The 15,543-nt window shown below is 45.7% G+C and overlaps 2 protein-coding genes across 4 annotated transcripts in view; one reads left to right on the top strand and one right to left on the bottom strand.

Moving 5' to 3' along the window:
• The window catches only part of HABP4 (hyaluronan binding protein 4), a gene marked incomplete at its 5' end in the record, with an annotated part of 35,262 nt that extends 34,581 nt beyond the window's left edge, over nt 1–681 (top strand). The window contains one exon of the mRNA XM_082842203.1: nt 400–681. Within this exon, the coding sequence (XP_082698329.1) occupies nt 400–456 (57 nt within the window). The 3' untranslated portion in view covers nt 457–681. The remainder of the gene's footprint in view (nt 1–399) is intronic.
• A 9,155-nt stretch (nt 682–9,836) lies between these two features.
• CDC14B (cell division cycle 14B) overlaps nt 9,837–15,543 on the bottom strand; it is a 101,231-nt gene continuing 95,524 nt past the window's right edge. For 2 of the 3 annotated variants that reach the window (XM_082842606.1, XM_082842603.1), the window contains exon 13: nt 9,837–13,508. In XM_082842606.1, coding sequence (XP_082698732.1) covers nt 13,472–13,508 — 37 coding nt within the window. In that variant the 3' untranslated portion in view covers nt 9,837–13,471. Of the gene's footprint in view, nt 13,509–13,574; nt 13,873–15,543 lie in introns of those variants that run through there. The other variant, XM_082842604.1, reaches the window with a different exon arrangement.

The following is a 15,543-nucleotide window of genomic DNA, read 5'->3' on the forward strand; positions in this document are numbered from 1 at the left end:
AAATTTATCCAATAAATATCCTCCATATTTATTGGATGAAGGAAGGATCTGTAAGATCAGTAAGGATCTGTGGGAGGGAGGGCCGGGGGTGGCCAGTAGGCACTGCCAGCCGTTCTGCAACAGGGACGGGAGCGGGTCAGAGGAGGGAGAGGCACCCTTCCATGTCCCCTCTTCGGGGTCTGCGCAGCACTTGGCTGCAGCTCAGAGCAGGGCCTCACTCAGAGTGACCCTGCCACTCTTCTCTTCCCACTGGGACCCTCTCTCCCTCAACGTTTGGGCCGCTATCCCTACCCCATTAGCTCCTCCCCTGAGGGACAGTGGGCACCGTGTTTCACACAGCTCTGCACCCAGGTGGGAATGGATGAAGTGACAGTTGCTTTCAAAACTTTTCTTTTTCAGACACAAGATGTTGCGCCAAACCCAGATGACCCTGAAGATTTTCCTGCTCTGGCTTGAGAGAGCCCTATTTCCCTGGCAAATTAAAACAGCACTGGCATACCTATAAAGAGACTTTTCTTGCTGTGGGGAAGATAAGAACAATAGATGTTGCTTTTTCCCATGTAGTTTGAATTCATTGCACTTTTTTGGCCTGGGGGTGGTGTGGGAATAAGGATTTCTCCAGATGCTAGAGAGCAGCAGTGCTGGTCAGGCGTTAGTCTGGCACTTTCCCGAGAAGGTGAAGAATGGTGATTATTTTTTTATTTAAGGAATTCCAAATGTAGTTCAGAAATAGTGTTTAAAATATGTACATAGAGATTGTATTGAATCTTCCACAAAAGCATGGAGAGTAAAGCAAGTTGTAAAATAGAATCTATTGAGACTACTTAGTAAGTTGTATAGATACCGGAAGGCTATGTCCTTCTGTATTAAAGGAAATACATATAACTTGGACCATTAATTTAAAGCGGTCACAGCCTAGTTTTCCGAGACCAAGAAATTAAAATACAGTTGTATTTACTATTTACTTGTAAACGTTATATTCTCCTGGAATTTTTTGGTTTTCATTTAACCAATAATTTTAAGTAGCTATCGTGCAATCACTGGTTACCACTCTGTGGCAGAGAATTAGGGAAAGTATTGATTTTTTCACGGTGATCCAAACTACCTCGTGGTTTCTGCGTGTATGTACACACACATACACACACGCGCTTAGTATAAATGTGCATATTTAGTGTTTGGGTGGGTTTTAGGATGAGTATTAAGTAAATGATTTTTTAAATAATGTTATTTATCCCACCAATCAAATGAAAAGGGGTCCAGGCAAGAATATTGCAACTTAATACCCCATGCTTTTCTCCCTCAGAGCTAGCGTCAGAATTCAACACCTGTGACAGAGGCCCTCCGTCCCTGTCCTGGGCAAGACTTATAAATAACTAAGATTTATTGAACACCTATGTTTAGTTTTTCTCACTTAGCCCTTGCACCAGTTCGAGTTCCTATTTCTTGCCTTTGGAGAATTTTGGGGTTAGGGGCTTCCTCAGAGGTTCAATAACTCCCTGAGTCCCACCCTAACCAGCAGGGCCGAGACCTGGAGGCCCATGTTCTCTCAGCCCAGCTGCCTGCAGGGTGGTGCCCAGGGTGGCAGCTGGGGCAGAGGCAGCTGTAACGGCCGCTGGAAGCTGGGGTGACACTTTTCCCACTTTACTGAAGAAACTGGGTAACGTTTGCTGGTTGTCACACGGTTAATATGCTTATGTGGGAATCTGAACCTTGGTCTCAGGATCTGTGCTTTTTTTTGCCTTGCTATACTAAGATGGCAATTCTGAACTTGAACCCAAGTGTAAATAAACGTTGGTATTCCCTCGTCTGTGTATAGAGAGCTGAATCCTTTTGGTGACACCCAGGTCAAGAGAGAACAATGTGGGAAAAGGCCACAGCAGAAAGTCATTTCATATTTTGTTGAATAATCAGCACTGAACCCTCGGCCACGTTAAGCCAGTTAAGGACCTTCTCTGTGGTTGACAGCCTACTTTTGGATTCTTGTTATTAATCTGAGTACTAAGGTAATCATTTGACTCCCTCTCCCCGGAAAAGACACAGTGAACCTGAGTACCTGACCTGAGAAGTCTTGTGAGAGTGAATGTCGTGTTCAGCCGTGATAATCAGCGGGTGCAGCGTGAAGATGTGTCACTGCTCCTCAGGCTTGAGCTGTGTCACATTAAGTCCCTTTGCCTTGCCCTGGCTTTGAAGATTGGCAAAACAGATCCTTCTCAAGAAGATCCCTTTAGTGTTGTGAATAACAATGGAAAAGCCCGTTGCGCTGGATTTAATGTATTTGCAAACACTGCGTCCTTCCCAAACACATTGAGGATGCCTGTACCACGGAGCAGTCTCGGGTCTTGTGGTCAGAAAAAGTTTGGGGGAATAGGGGACGGTTTCTGAGCCCGCTAGAGGTCTTCATTTGCTCACCAGGACTACCTCTTGCCAATCTGGTGGGGCAGATGAATGTCAGGCTTTTGTCATGTGATTGTCCACAGTCCGGCCCCAGAGAAGACAGAGCAGAAGCAGAGGGCAGGGGAAATCCATGATGTGCTGTAGGGAGACTCAGGAGGCAGGACTGTGTATTCGGACCTATATACAAGGCAGAGCCTTCCACGTGACAGTGCCTTGCGAGACTCCTTTGAGGTGCTTGGGTGTAGACGTGTTGTCGTGAGGCAGGACACGTTTCTGGCTGGTAACCTTAATACTAAGCAAACTAACCCCATTAAAGAAAACGTGTGAGCCTAACAGACTCTCTTGGAAAGTGGGAGGTCAAGCATGTTTGAATTCCAAGGGCAGGTGTACCAGCCCCAAGCCTGACTTGGATCCCTTCTGATACAGGCGCTCCCTGCCGGGGCTCCTGAGGATGAGCTGGTCCCAGGACCTGCATCAGTAGGAGGAGGTGTGACCCCTGACAGGTTTTGGTGCCCTGCTTCGACTGGATGAAAACCTAAGTCACACAGCTGACAGGGTCTGGGAAGAGGCGGACTCACTGCAGAAGCTGCTTCTGGCTGGGAACCTTGCCCTGGATGGTTTGAACGTCTGGCCAGGCTACTTTGAAAAGTACATCCTTAGCCTAATGTTACTGATAAGCATTTGACATTTTCATCCCATGCAAGGCAGGCTCCTCAGAACCACAGAAGCCGCAGCAAGCACCCCGTTTTCTAGTGCTGGTTTCTAGTTGAGGTCCTTTCCTTCTCTGTTCCCTCGCTCCTCCGTGCCAGCCCAGGGCATAGGTGTTTCATAGGTGAAGGCATTGTTTCTCCTCTGGAACCACACCATGTGTGGTGTTGGCAAGGCCTACGGAGCAGCAGGACCCGGGTCTCAGAAGCTGGGAAAGGGCAGCCCTCAAAGTAAAAACAACTACCATCTTCTAAGCTATTCAGGAGACAGCCACGCTGCCCTCCCTTCTTAGCAGAGCATGACCCAGCAGGACAAGCAGAGGTTCACTTTGAGAAAAAATCTGCCCACTTCCCTTTCACTGCTGCTGCTGCTGCCACCCTCAGCCTCCATGGGGATCACACGCTGAACAGCTTGCAGGGTCCTGCCCTCACCTCCACATCCTCCCGACATCGGCCTGAAGTCAGGTAGTTGGGTTGCCGGCACCACTGCCCACAACGTGTCCCAAGTGTAAGGCTCTGCCTGGCTCTCTGTATTTACGCAGTAAGGAGAATGAGGAAGGAAAAAAGCAGAAAATAAAGAAATCTTTATTGTAAAATACAACACGGATAAAAGTGCAAAAACTTTGTTGTAACCACCACCTAACGAGCCAACTCCAGAAGCCTGTCCATGCGACCATGCCCATCACAGCCTCCCCTCCTTCTGAAAGGAGCCACTCTCCTGACTTAGAGGAAGCACTGCCCAAGGATGCACCCCTAACAGTACGGCTCTGCCCTTCGCCTGAATGGCCTTTAAGTCTGAAGGATCCCCCTCCACCCTCTTTGCAGAGCCTGGGTAACCTGAGGAAACAAGCATTTCTTGAGCAACTGCTATGTGCTGGTCTGTAATTGTCTCATCACTTTTCTGTCAGGGAACAGGAAGGGACATTCGTCTTCCTTGCTCCCTAGCTAGTGTTTGGGCAGGGATGGGGTGAGAAGATGATTTGGTGCCCAAGCTGTGTTCTTTCTACACACTCCTGAAATTTCCAGTTAATTGATTAGTCCCTCTGACAAAGCTTCCAAGAGAGAGACAGGGAAAGGCCAGAGGACACATGGACCTCTGTGGGGGCCCGAAGGACCACATGGGGCTGTGTGCTGTCATGCTTAGCCACTCCCTGTGGTGAGGTGGCGCTCAGGGCAATGCCACACTGTGACACGTTCTCCTGAAAACGTTTGAAGTGCTCTTAGAAAGCTTTATTAGGTCTCCTGCACAGGTGGAGATGCCAAGACTTGAGAGGCCACGAGACCAGGTTCAAGGCTGCCGGCAAGGCGCTGGTGGAGACAGGAGCAGAAGCTGGGCTCTCCCAGGGGCCTCATGGAGCCTGAGGTCCGAAGCACTCCAGGGGCCTCCGCTGGCCCAGGAGGCCTCTGCCCATCTCCTGCTGCTCTGGGAAAGCCTTTTCCTTGGCCATAGGTTTCCCATGACTCCAAGGCAATAGGACTTTCCCCAACCAAACCACAAAGGTTCTCTAACCCATCACAGCTTTACCACGGGCAAAAGTGGCCCCATAGTGTGGGGAGAGCACCAGCTGTCTTGTTTCTTCGCAAAATGTGGCCCCATTTCAGAAGACTGACTTGGGAGCACAGTCATTTATGAGTTGGGAAACGCCTGTCGTGAGAACGGAGTGGCATCAACTTACACATAAGTCCCTCAGGGGGCTCTGAGAGTTCTCAAATGTTCTCAGAAAATAGGAAAACTATTTTCTCGAGAACAGCCACCCTGCCAGAGGCATCGAGGATACCTCCAGAGAGGTGTGCACTGCCCAGCCCCGGGGGACCTCACTCACCTTGATGAACCACCCGCATAACTGTGCTGGGGGCTCTGGTCTGCACTTCACGCACCTGCTCAGATAGGAGCAGCATTAGAGCAACAGGGAGGAAAACTTAAAGTACCTGAGGTGAGGCCTACATTCTTGGCAATGCAAAATGATCAGAACCTACGTGTTCTGGTGGTGAGGGGAAGTGAGAGTGGAAGTGAGCGGGGACGCCAGAGAAGTGTTCAGTAAGAGGGAGAGGACGGTGGGTAGAACGGAAGCAGGAGAAAGGCAGAGCCCAGGTGGCCCAGCGAAGGAAGTGGCAACCCAGGGTCCTGTGACCAGGGTGGCAAGACATCCTTCAGGGGTTTTCACCGAGGATCCTGAAGGCCCAGAAGGGGGCGTTGGGATGACTGGTGAATAGGCTCCTTCATGGCACACGTCTAGGGGGCACCCTTCACACTGCACCTGTGTGAACAGCACCTCTGGATGCTGTGATGCCATGGAGGGCCTGTCTATGAAGTCTTCAAAATTTTGCTTTTGGGGGGGCCATAGGGACCAACTCCCATCAGATAGTCACAAGGACCTCTAACGTAAGAAAGTTCAAGGAATGCTGTCGACCTGGACTCAGGATTGCACCACTACCAGAGGGGGTGCCAGCCTGGTCATGTCCCCAACCCAGTCCTCCCCCCAGGTCACCTACAGGAAGTCCCAGCTCTGGCTTTGGGCTGAAATCTCCGTACCCAGTGGAAGAATGAGGCAAAAACTCCTTTGCTGTGACTCTGAGGCACGGGCCTGAGGAAACAGGTTTAAACTGCACCTTGAGAAAATCTCTGATGGTGACGCTGTGGTGTCCAGGAGAAACCGCTGAAGATCTAGTCCCTGCGGATCCCGAGCCAGATTAAAAGTCGGTCTAGAAAGGTTACAGCCCAGGACATCCAACCATCGCTGGAAAAGGTGGGAGACACACAGAGTTGGACTTACAACACCAGAACCTGTCTTAGGGGGGTGACTCGTTTATTATGCTGTCTGGAGAAAAGACCCCAGGGTTCATCCTCTAAACTCCCTGGTTAACCGCAAGGCAAATCTGGGGCTGGCCAGAGAGAACGGCTCAACAGCAGGAGTGAGCTAGGGTGGCCACCAGCCATCACGCTCCCTGCCCTCACGCCTGTCCTGCCAATGTGGAGGGAACGCTCAGCTGCCGCTTAAGGACATGCAATCACTGGTCTGCCTATGGTACTCCATGTGTTGTCCAGCTGTCAAGGATGGGCAACCTCCCCACGGCCGCTACACTGATAAGCCAGGGCCAGGCAGGAAGGCCCCGCCTAAAATCTCAGGGTCCCCCAGTCTCATGAATACTCGTGAGCCCTATACCCAGGGTTAGCCTCTGCTGCCTCCTATACAGATGAAACCTTTTCTCCGACCCCTTCCTCTGCCAGCTGGGGCTTGGGCCAGAGGAGAACGAGGCAGGAGAACAATATTCACTTTACAGGGTCCCAAGAGCATCTGCTGCTGTTTCTGTGACATCACAAGTAAAACTGTGAACCTAATCAGCAGTTCCCAACCGGGGGCAGCACTGCCTCCTGAGGGTGGCTGAAACTATGCTGGTGGTGGTGGGGCGGGGGAGGCGGGGGGTTGGATTACTCAACAGCTGGGACATGACTGGCCTTTAGTAGGTTGGTGGGGGGTAGGTTTGCAAGGAATGCCAGACTGGCTGCATTCTCTGGAGTCCTACACAAGGAAGAACTGTCTGCCTGAAAAATCATCTTGCTTTACACAGGGAAGCAAACCCACGATGAAGAGAAACCATTGTCTTTCTACAAGTAAAACGACGCACAAACCTCACTACCTCCCCCACTCTTTCTATTCCCACCCAAAGGCTCTCCTCATTTAACCTATGATATTTGGCCATTATAAGAATCAGAGGGGCCAAGGCCAGCCTCCCGACCTGCAGGAGGCCTCCTTACCTGGGCACCTCAGTGTGGATAGAGCGCCCATCATCCGGAAGCATGTCAAAGTCATGCAGACTTTCTAGCAAAGAAATGAGACACAGTTAGAGACAAGGCAAGGAGACCAGACCTGCTTCAGGGGCAGCGCAGAAGGATCTCCATTCCACACGGACTGGGCCAGCTTCCCCATTGAGGGAGCTGGGGTTACCTGGAGAGGAACCTGAAAGGGGATCCCAGAGGCCACGTGCTTCTCCAATAAAATGAGAAAATGCTGAGACTATATATAACATAGGGGCGTATCATGCCAACCACTTAGAAGACAAAATGCCCCGAATCTGAATAATGGGGCAGCTGAAAGATAGGACAATATATAGCAGGGAGTGATGGTGACCACGACCCATGGCCCTAGGGCCATTGTCCTCCTGTTAATGAACCAGCTCAGCAGTGTCACAACAGCTGCTGACGGGGGACAGAGGGAGCACAGAATGTATCATAGTCCTTTTGAAGAGCATTAAGGTAATATTTTAATTTTTAAATTAAACATAATATATATGGCTCTTGGTATGTACCAGGTGCTTGTTCTAAGTAATTAGCAAATATCAAATCATTTAATCCTCAAACAACCATATTAGATATTGTCGCTCTGGCCCAAATCACACAGCTAACAAGCAGCAGAGCAAAGGTTTACACCCAGTCTGGGTCCAGAATCCGTGTTCCAAACAGTTACACCAAGCTCCTTTTTGATGCACCGTACAACGAAAGCTATAAACTTTTGCATATCCCTGACCTAGAAATGCCTTTTTAAAGAATTTATCCCAAGAAAATAAGCAGCACCACCCAGGAAGAATCTACATATGGGAATATTCAAGCAGTGGTATAAAGGTAAGAGGTTGGAGACTACCTACATGGGCAACAATGGGGAGAGAACGGTTATTGAAGTCATGGCATATTGCAGAGAAGGTAAAAATCACATTTGTGGAGAATTCCTCCCACTACACGGCTTTCCAACGCACCCACAGCTGCACTGAAGACCCACGGGCAGAGGAAAAGAAAGCAGTGGTGGATGTTATGCTCCACGCTGGCACCGGGCCCCATACTATGCCACAATCGCGTACTTTGGTCTCTCTTAATCCGAACACTACGCGTTTATTGGTCCAATTTTACGGATGAACAAAGGGAGGGCCAAGAGGCAGATAAAGGATCCCCAAGTCACAGAATAAGTGGCAGAGCTCATTTTAGAACGCACATTGCTAATTGCTCTTTCCATTATCAACTTGCTATTTAAATAAACTCATGGGGCCTCAGGAAGGGGCCTTTCTACTTAACTATGCCCCTGCTCTGCCTTGAACAAACCACTCTCAAGAGACTCAGAAGTCAAAATAGTCTGACCTCTTTAAAAACTTACACCATGATACTTACATGGAATTATGCTACAGGTACCAAAAACAGTGGATACTGAGGGACCATAATCTGCTATCAAAAAATTGGTCTTTACCTAATTATCTAGAGAAAATTACCTTAAATGTATGAAAAAACTAATTTATTGAAAGCTGTGTGCCAAATGCTGTTTTAAGCACTTTCCAAAAGCTGTATTATCTCATTTAATTCTCCTTATAACTGTTAAGGTGGGAATTCTCTTTATTCCCATTTTACTTGAGAAACAGAAGCAGAGGGATTTAGCAAATTGTCCACGTGGTAAATGAAAACGGGACAGCGGTCAACAACAGAGAAGGAGACCAAGAATCTACAGGGCCGGGGTCTCAGAGGCTGGTTGCCCACACTGCACAGTCCTGGAAGCCACAGCTGCTCCCACGAGAAACAGACACGCCTTATGGTTTCATCCAGAGCCTTGCAAGCCTCAGAGCCTTGCTGCCAAGCCTGCCCCTTTCACATTCTCATGTACCTTGAGTTGCTTGGCCCATGCCAACTGAGCTCCAGTGGGTCAGCAGGAGGGCACACGATGCAGCACGGGTCTCAGGGTAAACCACAGAGGGGCAGGCAGACGCTGCAGAGCCTGGAAATCGCTCTTTGCGAGTAGTGGTGTGCAGGAGGAGTTTGGATAGGGGTGAGAAGACAGATCCCTTTGCTTTGTACTTTGAAAACTCATATCCTAGCACAAATCAAAGCTAAGTTCCTTGGGGGAACTGGACAGCACTCCTTGACAGACTCCTACAACCTAGACACAACCTCTGCATGATGGTGTGGGCAGCTAGGTCTTTTAGGATTCCGCCCTGCAAGAGACCAACAGGGAAGGCAGGTGATTAACACTGTGGATGCCATCCTGGGTTATACACTGGGATGTGAAGTGCTCTAGCACTGGTCCTGCCCTTTACTCAGCACTTTAATCCTGACCTTGGCAGGCAAAATGAAGGGGCTACGGTGCATATAACCTACAAGACTCTAAGGGCCTGACTTACTTGTGTCTTCTCCTTAGCGGTTTCCAGAAAAGTCAAACCTTTGCATGCCTGAGCTGGTTAGTGGGTGTGTGTGAATGCGTTCTTAGCAGGAGCCCCCTCACTTGCTTACTGTCTTATCCTGGGGAACATGTTATGGACTAAACTGTATACCCCCAAATTCTTAAGTTGGAGCCCTTCTACCACTACCTCAGAATGTTAACTAACTGTATCTGGGGACACTGGCTTTAAAGAGGTAATTAAGTTAAAATGAGGTCATTAGGATAGATCCTAATCCAACCTGACTCGTATTGTAAGAAACGGAGGACAGACAGAGGGACACCAGGGACTGGAGGGCACAGAGAAAAGGCCAAGGAGAGAGGCATCAGAAGAAACCAACCCTGCTGACACCCTGATCTTGGATTTCCAGCCTCCAGAACTATAAGAAAATGAATTTCTGTTGTTGAAGCCTCCCAGATCACAGTATTTTGGAATACAGCAGTCCTAGCAAACTAATACTACAGAGGGTTACATCCACTTTATACTGCCTACCATGATTCAGAATGATAAGTGAATTAAAAACTCAAAAGGCTGTTTGGTTAATACTTTTAATTACATGATTATAATTATACAATTTCCACTATTCAACATTTCGTATAAAACCAGTTACAATACACAAATGTGACAATATGTATCAAACTATATAGATATGCAAAGTTTACACGCCATTATGAAGCTTTATCTTAAAAATACCTTCAGGAAAATAAACATTCAACTAGTTCTCTCAGCTTTATAAAATATGATTAGAAATATACATTTTAATTAAAAAAAATCAAGACAACGATTGATCCAATACTGATTAATCAGTCACATTTTAAAAGTTTTAATAATCTATACATGAGTGCAGGTTAGATAAAAGTCTGCAAATCATTAATATAAAACTGCAGTAATATAATCAGATGAATATATCTGCTGACAGTTAATTCTACTGGGCAATTAAGGAGGTAATTTCCTACACAGATTAGGTGAACTGTCCAGTCAATTAAACACATCTGTAGTATTTCCACTTAGTGACATGGCGAATACTCAGATCAAGGAGAAAAGGAAGAGCAGCAGCTAGCCCCACAAGGACAGTTTCGGTGGGAAAGAACTAGGAAAGAATGAAAACATGTTTTTAAAGTTGTTTGTGATGAGCACTGCTTTCCAAAATGCAATAATCACTTTAAAAACTGTATGAAGAGAAGCAGCTCAGCCACTTTCTGACAAACATCAAAGGAACGCAAGGCCCACTGGTCAAGCAAGGGAAGGGCTCCCGGAGCTCTTGGCATGATGCGGCCCAGAACACCAGATGGTCCAAACGGTTCACCCAAGGGGAGACACTTGGGGACTCATGAGAACACTTGGGGACTCCTTCAATCTTGTCGGGGCCCAAGAGGTAGAAATCACCCCTGTGAGAGGCGGAGGAGGGCAGGGAAGGAAGTGGGTGGGGGACAGGCTCAGAGGATCGAGTTCACAGCAGAAAAATTCTGGAGACTAGAAGAGTGGCGGGCCGCTTAGATGCAGCTACGTCTTGACAAGTAAGGCTGCTTGTTTTAGTGAGGCACTGCTCAGGATCCGTCCCTCTTCACCGACAGGTTAGAGGGATTTCTAGTTTTTCTGTAGCATTACATAATGGAAGTCTGTCTATATGTCTAGGTACCCAGTTTGGCAGACCACCCTTCTTTTGGACTGTCCCTCACTCTTGATGGTTTGAGTCCCCAGAAAGCTTCAAGGGCACCTAAAAATATTCATTTCTAATTTTAATTCCAATGGAAACTGTCTTGGTGTACTTTCAAAGTTATTTAAGGCTCTGAAGTTAAAGAAATCTCTCCATCTGACATGCCCTGTTTCATATTCCATAGCAACAAGATCTTCTATAACAAATTAAAAATGAGAATCTGAGAAGATTCTTGGGTATGTTAAAGTTTCAGTTGGGGACCGGGGGAAGAGTCTACTTTTATTCACAGCAGGAAGAACTTTCCATCAATCAGATGCAGAGACTTCCTAGATTCTAGATGTCCCCAGTACATTTAACACTGCGCTATATACGATCCGTCTGAAGCACTATCCCAAATTGTGTGTTCCAAGGAAGGCTTCTTTAACAAATGACTAGTTTGCGATGACTAATTTCAGTGAGCCTGTCAAATACAAGGATTTTTAGAAAGAACCACAGTGACAGCAATTCTAGCTGGAAACTTGAGCAGCCACACAGAAAGGCAATTTGTAAAACAGAAGGTACATTGAAGCCCAAGAGACACCAAATGGCTTATTCACTGTGAGGGTGACGGCACGTTTACTTGTTCTGACCAGCAAGAACGGTTCAGACGGAACTTTGATTTTCACAACTACCGGGATTGTTTATGCAGGAGATGGCCTTTAAAAGTATAAAGGGAAGAAGAGTCGCCCTGAGAATTCAGTGTTTAACGCCTGGGCACAGCTTGAATATTTAGTTATCATCTCCCAGACCAACACAGCAAACAGAAGGTTTCCCCTCCCACTCAAAGCTTAATGAAGAGCTGTCTTCCCTCAGGTAAGTAGGTCTTTATATTTATGAACTTCCAGGGATAGAAAAACACTGTTTTTCTGAGGTCTAGTCCTCAGAAAAAAGCTGGCATGGCCCTCATGGTGCCCAATGAGGAGCATCTCAAACAAACGCTCGTTTGGCCAAAAACAATGGCATCTTCCATCTCCCCTCAAAACTAGGCAACCTTACAATTTACTCCAAGAGAGGAAATACCAAAATAGATCCACCGTCTTCTAATTACTTTCTGCATTAGCAGACTTTAATCTGTTTATTCCAACCGCTCCTTATTCTTCATATTTGTATTAAAAAGGCAGCTTTTTAAAAATGGAATGGCCTACTGACCTGATTCATTCATCTTATAACGTGAAGGCATTCTGCCTTTTAATATTGTATCATCTCCCCATTCTCCAGACTAGGACAGGCAAACACTGGTTAGCAATAACTAAACCATTCACTTCTTATGGAGGTAACCAAGATGATTACAAATATTTTTTTCTTTTGGGACCCACTTTTTTTTTTTTAGCAGCAAATAAATTCTGTTTTTTGATTGTTTTACATTACAGACTCTGCTGTGTTTCTGTGGGGTTCAGGGGAGAAGGCACTCTGCAAAGAGTTATTAGTTGTATTCCCTAACCAAAGGCAACAGTGAGTTTCTTATTTACAAACAACTGAAATCCAGATAGGAATAACTGTCACTGAAACCAAAGGGTGCGTGAATGGCCTTAGGTCATTCACATAACAAAAAAAATCCACAATGCCACAGAGAAAGACCCTAACAAAGTAACTTTTTTAAAAAGTCACCATTATTTGGGATCACTGTTTCCAGGGGAAACACCAACAGTGTGGGGTTTTTTCCTGCATGGAAGGAAATATGATTTTAATTTGTATGACTGGGCAACCAAATAGTGGGCAGCCTTGGCATTCTTCAGTCTCGAAATGACAAACGAATGACTTAACAACAGTCTTCCAACTCTGAAGCCAGTTTCTCCTCCTGAGTCTTCTAAAGCTACTATTAACATTCTCTTGAAAGTTTTAGGTTACCAAAGTACCGCAACATGCAACAGCCTTCAAATGTGGTTTTCACAGATTCTTGTTAGTAAAGCACTCTTTGGTGGAAGACAAGCAGCTTGGGTACTTGACAGAGTTAACATTATAACAGTATTACAAATACTAAAGTGAAGATGATTAAACCAAATAGTATCAAATTACAGAAAGTACCATTTCAGTAATGCTTGTTTTATCTTTATAAATTTTGACACAGGGTGAACAGCAAATAAATAAGTAAAAAACCTCCATCAGACCCTCAATTCTTCTGAAGGCCAGCAGCTAAACTGATTGCCATCACAGGGACACACGTGCACCACACAGACTAGTCAGCTCTCCTGATAACAGAGGGCTTTGATATTTACACCTGAGACTAATTTACAACAGCTTTTTTTGTTAAAGACATTTCTATAGAAGGAGAGTTGGGCCCTCTTCGAGTCATTCACTTGTACCCAAACTCATGTAGTTATTTAAATTCCAGTGGACATTTTCTTCATTGAATAAACTTCTTAGGTGGAAAGCAGCTAAGGCTTTTGCAATTCTGTTTTGTTTCCAAATAAATTGTGCTAAAGTCCCGTTGTAGTTTTCTGTTCCTAGAGTCTTCCTTCAAGTTCTGGTCACAGGTTTTTACTTAACGCAAGACTGTTTTAGTCCTTGAAATGGAGGGACTACAGGGGAAAAAAAAAAGGATTTTACCATGAAGGCTTTTAAGTGTCCCATATGTAGTTATCAAAGACAAGGAAGGCAACATAATAAAAATATTGACATGCTAAAAAGTATACACTTTGTATAATTCTTTAATGACAGATACTTTGGAAAAGACGGTACAATATCAACCATAAAGTAAAGACAAACAGGAGAGAAGAGGCAGAGCAGAAAAAGGTTCAGTTCTGCAAAAAATTAAAAAACAATAGAAAAACAATAAAAAAAGAAGGGAGTGCAAAAGCGGCCGAGCAATGAGAGTACCATAATGCCATGAAGGGCATTTGTTGCAAAGCATTCCTTTTCCTTCTTTCCCTCTGAGGAATCAGGCTGTGGGAAAAGTGGAAAGAATGAAAAGATAAAGAAGTGTTACTTGATTATTTCCAAAGCCAGAAGTCGGTCACAGAAAAAGCTGGGGCACAGCACGCAGTTTCCAGTTTAGCAGAGCACAGCAGGCACCCTGCACCTGCTCCCACCTTGCTCCGCACTGCTGCACAGCTGCAAGGGGACAGCCGCCGACCCTCTTCTGTTCGTGAATAATGTACCTACATTGAGCTTCACCCTACCTCCTTTCTTTCCTTCCCCAACTGATCACTTTAGCTTTCAACTAAATAGCAACTTTCAGAGAACAACTAAAGCAAAAGAAAAGAGAGAAACCAATTCCAATCTGGAGGTGACCCTCACTTGGATGACGATAACGGTGCTCTATCAGAGCAGCTCATCCGAATCAAACATTTAGTTTTCCGAGACCCCAGTAGAGCACTGAGTATAAAGGTCCAGGTTAGTTGGTGGAGCCAAGAGGGAAAGTATCTGAAATTTCAAAGGGAGATTAATATTTTAAAGGAACAGAGGTAACCAGCATAAAAGAGTACTTAGATACAACATTCTGGGGTTTCTACAGTGATATAGTTTTTAAACATAATGGCAATGATGAAGAACTAAAGCCCAGAGGTGATGGAACAGACACTGAGATCTGAGACTCTAAGGAAGAAGAAGCAGTGACAGGTATGATGATGGCAAACGTCACAAATGAGAAGACTTAAAAAGCCAAAGTCCTAAATGTAGTTACGCCAACTGAAGGGCTTGTGAAGAGACTCATGGTTTCAGAGGCTGAAGAAAGAGCCTGAGAATTTATCTTCCTCCAAACTATGAATAATTAGGTACAAAATGCCCCAAAGCAATGAACATTGGTTTGGTTTGGCAGGTGGAGCAGAAAGTGATGGTTCCCAATGATGCAACTTGGAATAAAAAAGGCACTTATACATGACAGTTTTCTTAGAAAACAAATGAAGTTATAATTTTTTTAAAAAAAGAAACAAAAGACTGCCCCAAAGAAACAGTATAAGCTTACAGAAACATGCACTCAATGGGTGAGCAGGGTACAGACATGAACCGAATTGAATGACATCAAATGAGGTGGCTACAAGTTCTCAATCAGAGGCTCGATGATGAAACGTTCGAGACTCATTCTCAGGGAGCCCTTCAGAATTGATAAAACAACACTGAAAAATGGGCCAATTCTATTTAGCTGGTTCTTCAGTGGATTAATTATTAAAACAGAAACATTAAAATGGGTTTCTAGCTCTAACAGGAAGTGGGAGGTGTAGAAGCCCATTAATTTACTTCTCTGGACTTAAGAAAGGGGATGAGGAAGGTGCTACACGGACTCCTCTCAGCACCCCATCCGCCACCAGACACTCCAGTGTTTCCGTGCCTGAACTGCCACAGCTGTGCTAGAGCAGAGCTTGTCACCCACGATTTAAGCTTAGATGTGGCTAATGTTCAATGGATACATGGGAGAATAATCAGTCGCCTGCCATAAGAGAAACATGGTGGCAATTCTTCCCCACAACTCATATTTTTTCAGTCTCCAAATAACTGCTCTTTTAACATGTTTGCGGAAAAGTTCTTCCAAGATGTAAAGCCTCTCAGTAAACTGTCAAAAATCAAAAGAGCCAAATCAATGGAAAGTGAATGTTGGTGAGGTCTTCATCCTGGAAA

Source organism: Leucopleurus acutus, assembly GCF_964270905.1.
Source record: "Leucopleurus acutus genome assembly, chromosome: 7".
Classification (NCBI taxonomy): Eukaryota; Metazoa; Chordata; class Mammalia; order Artiodactyla; family Delphinidae; genus Leucopleurus; species Leucopleurus acutus.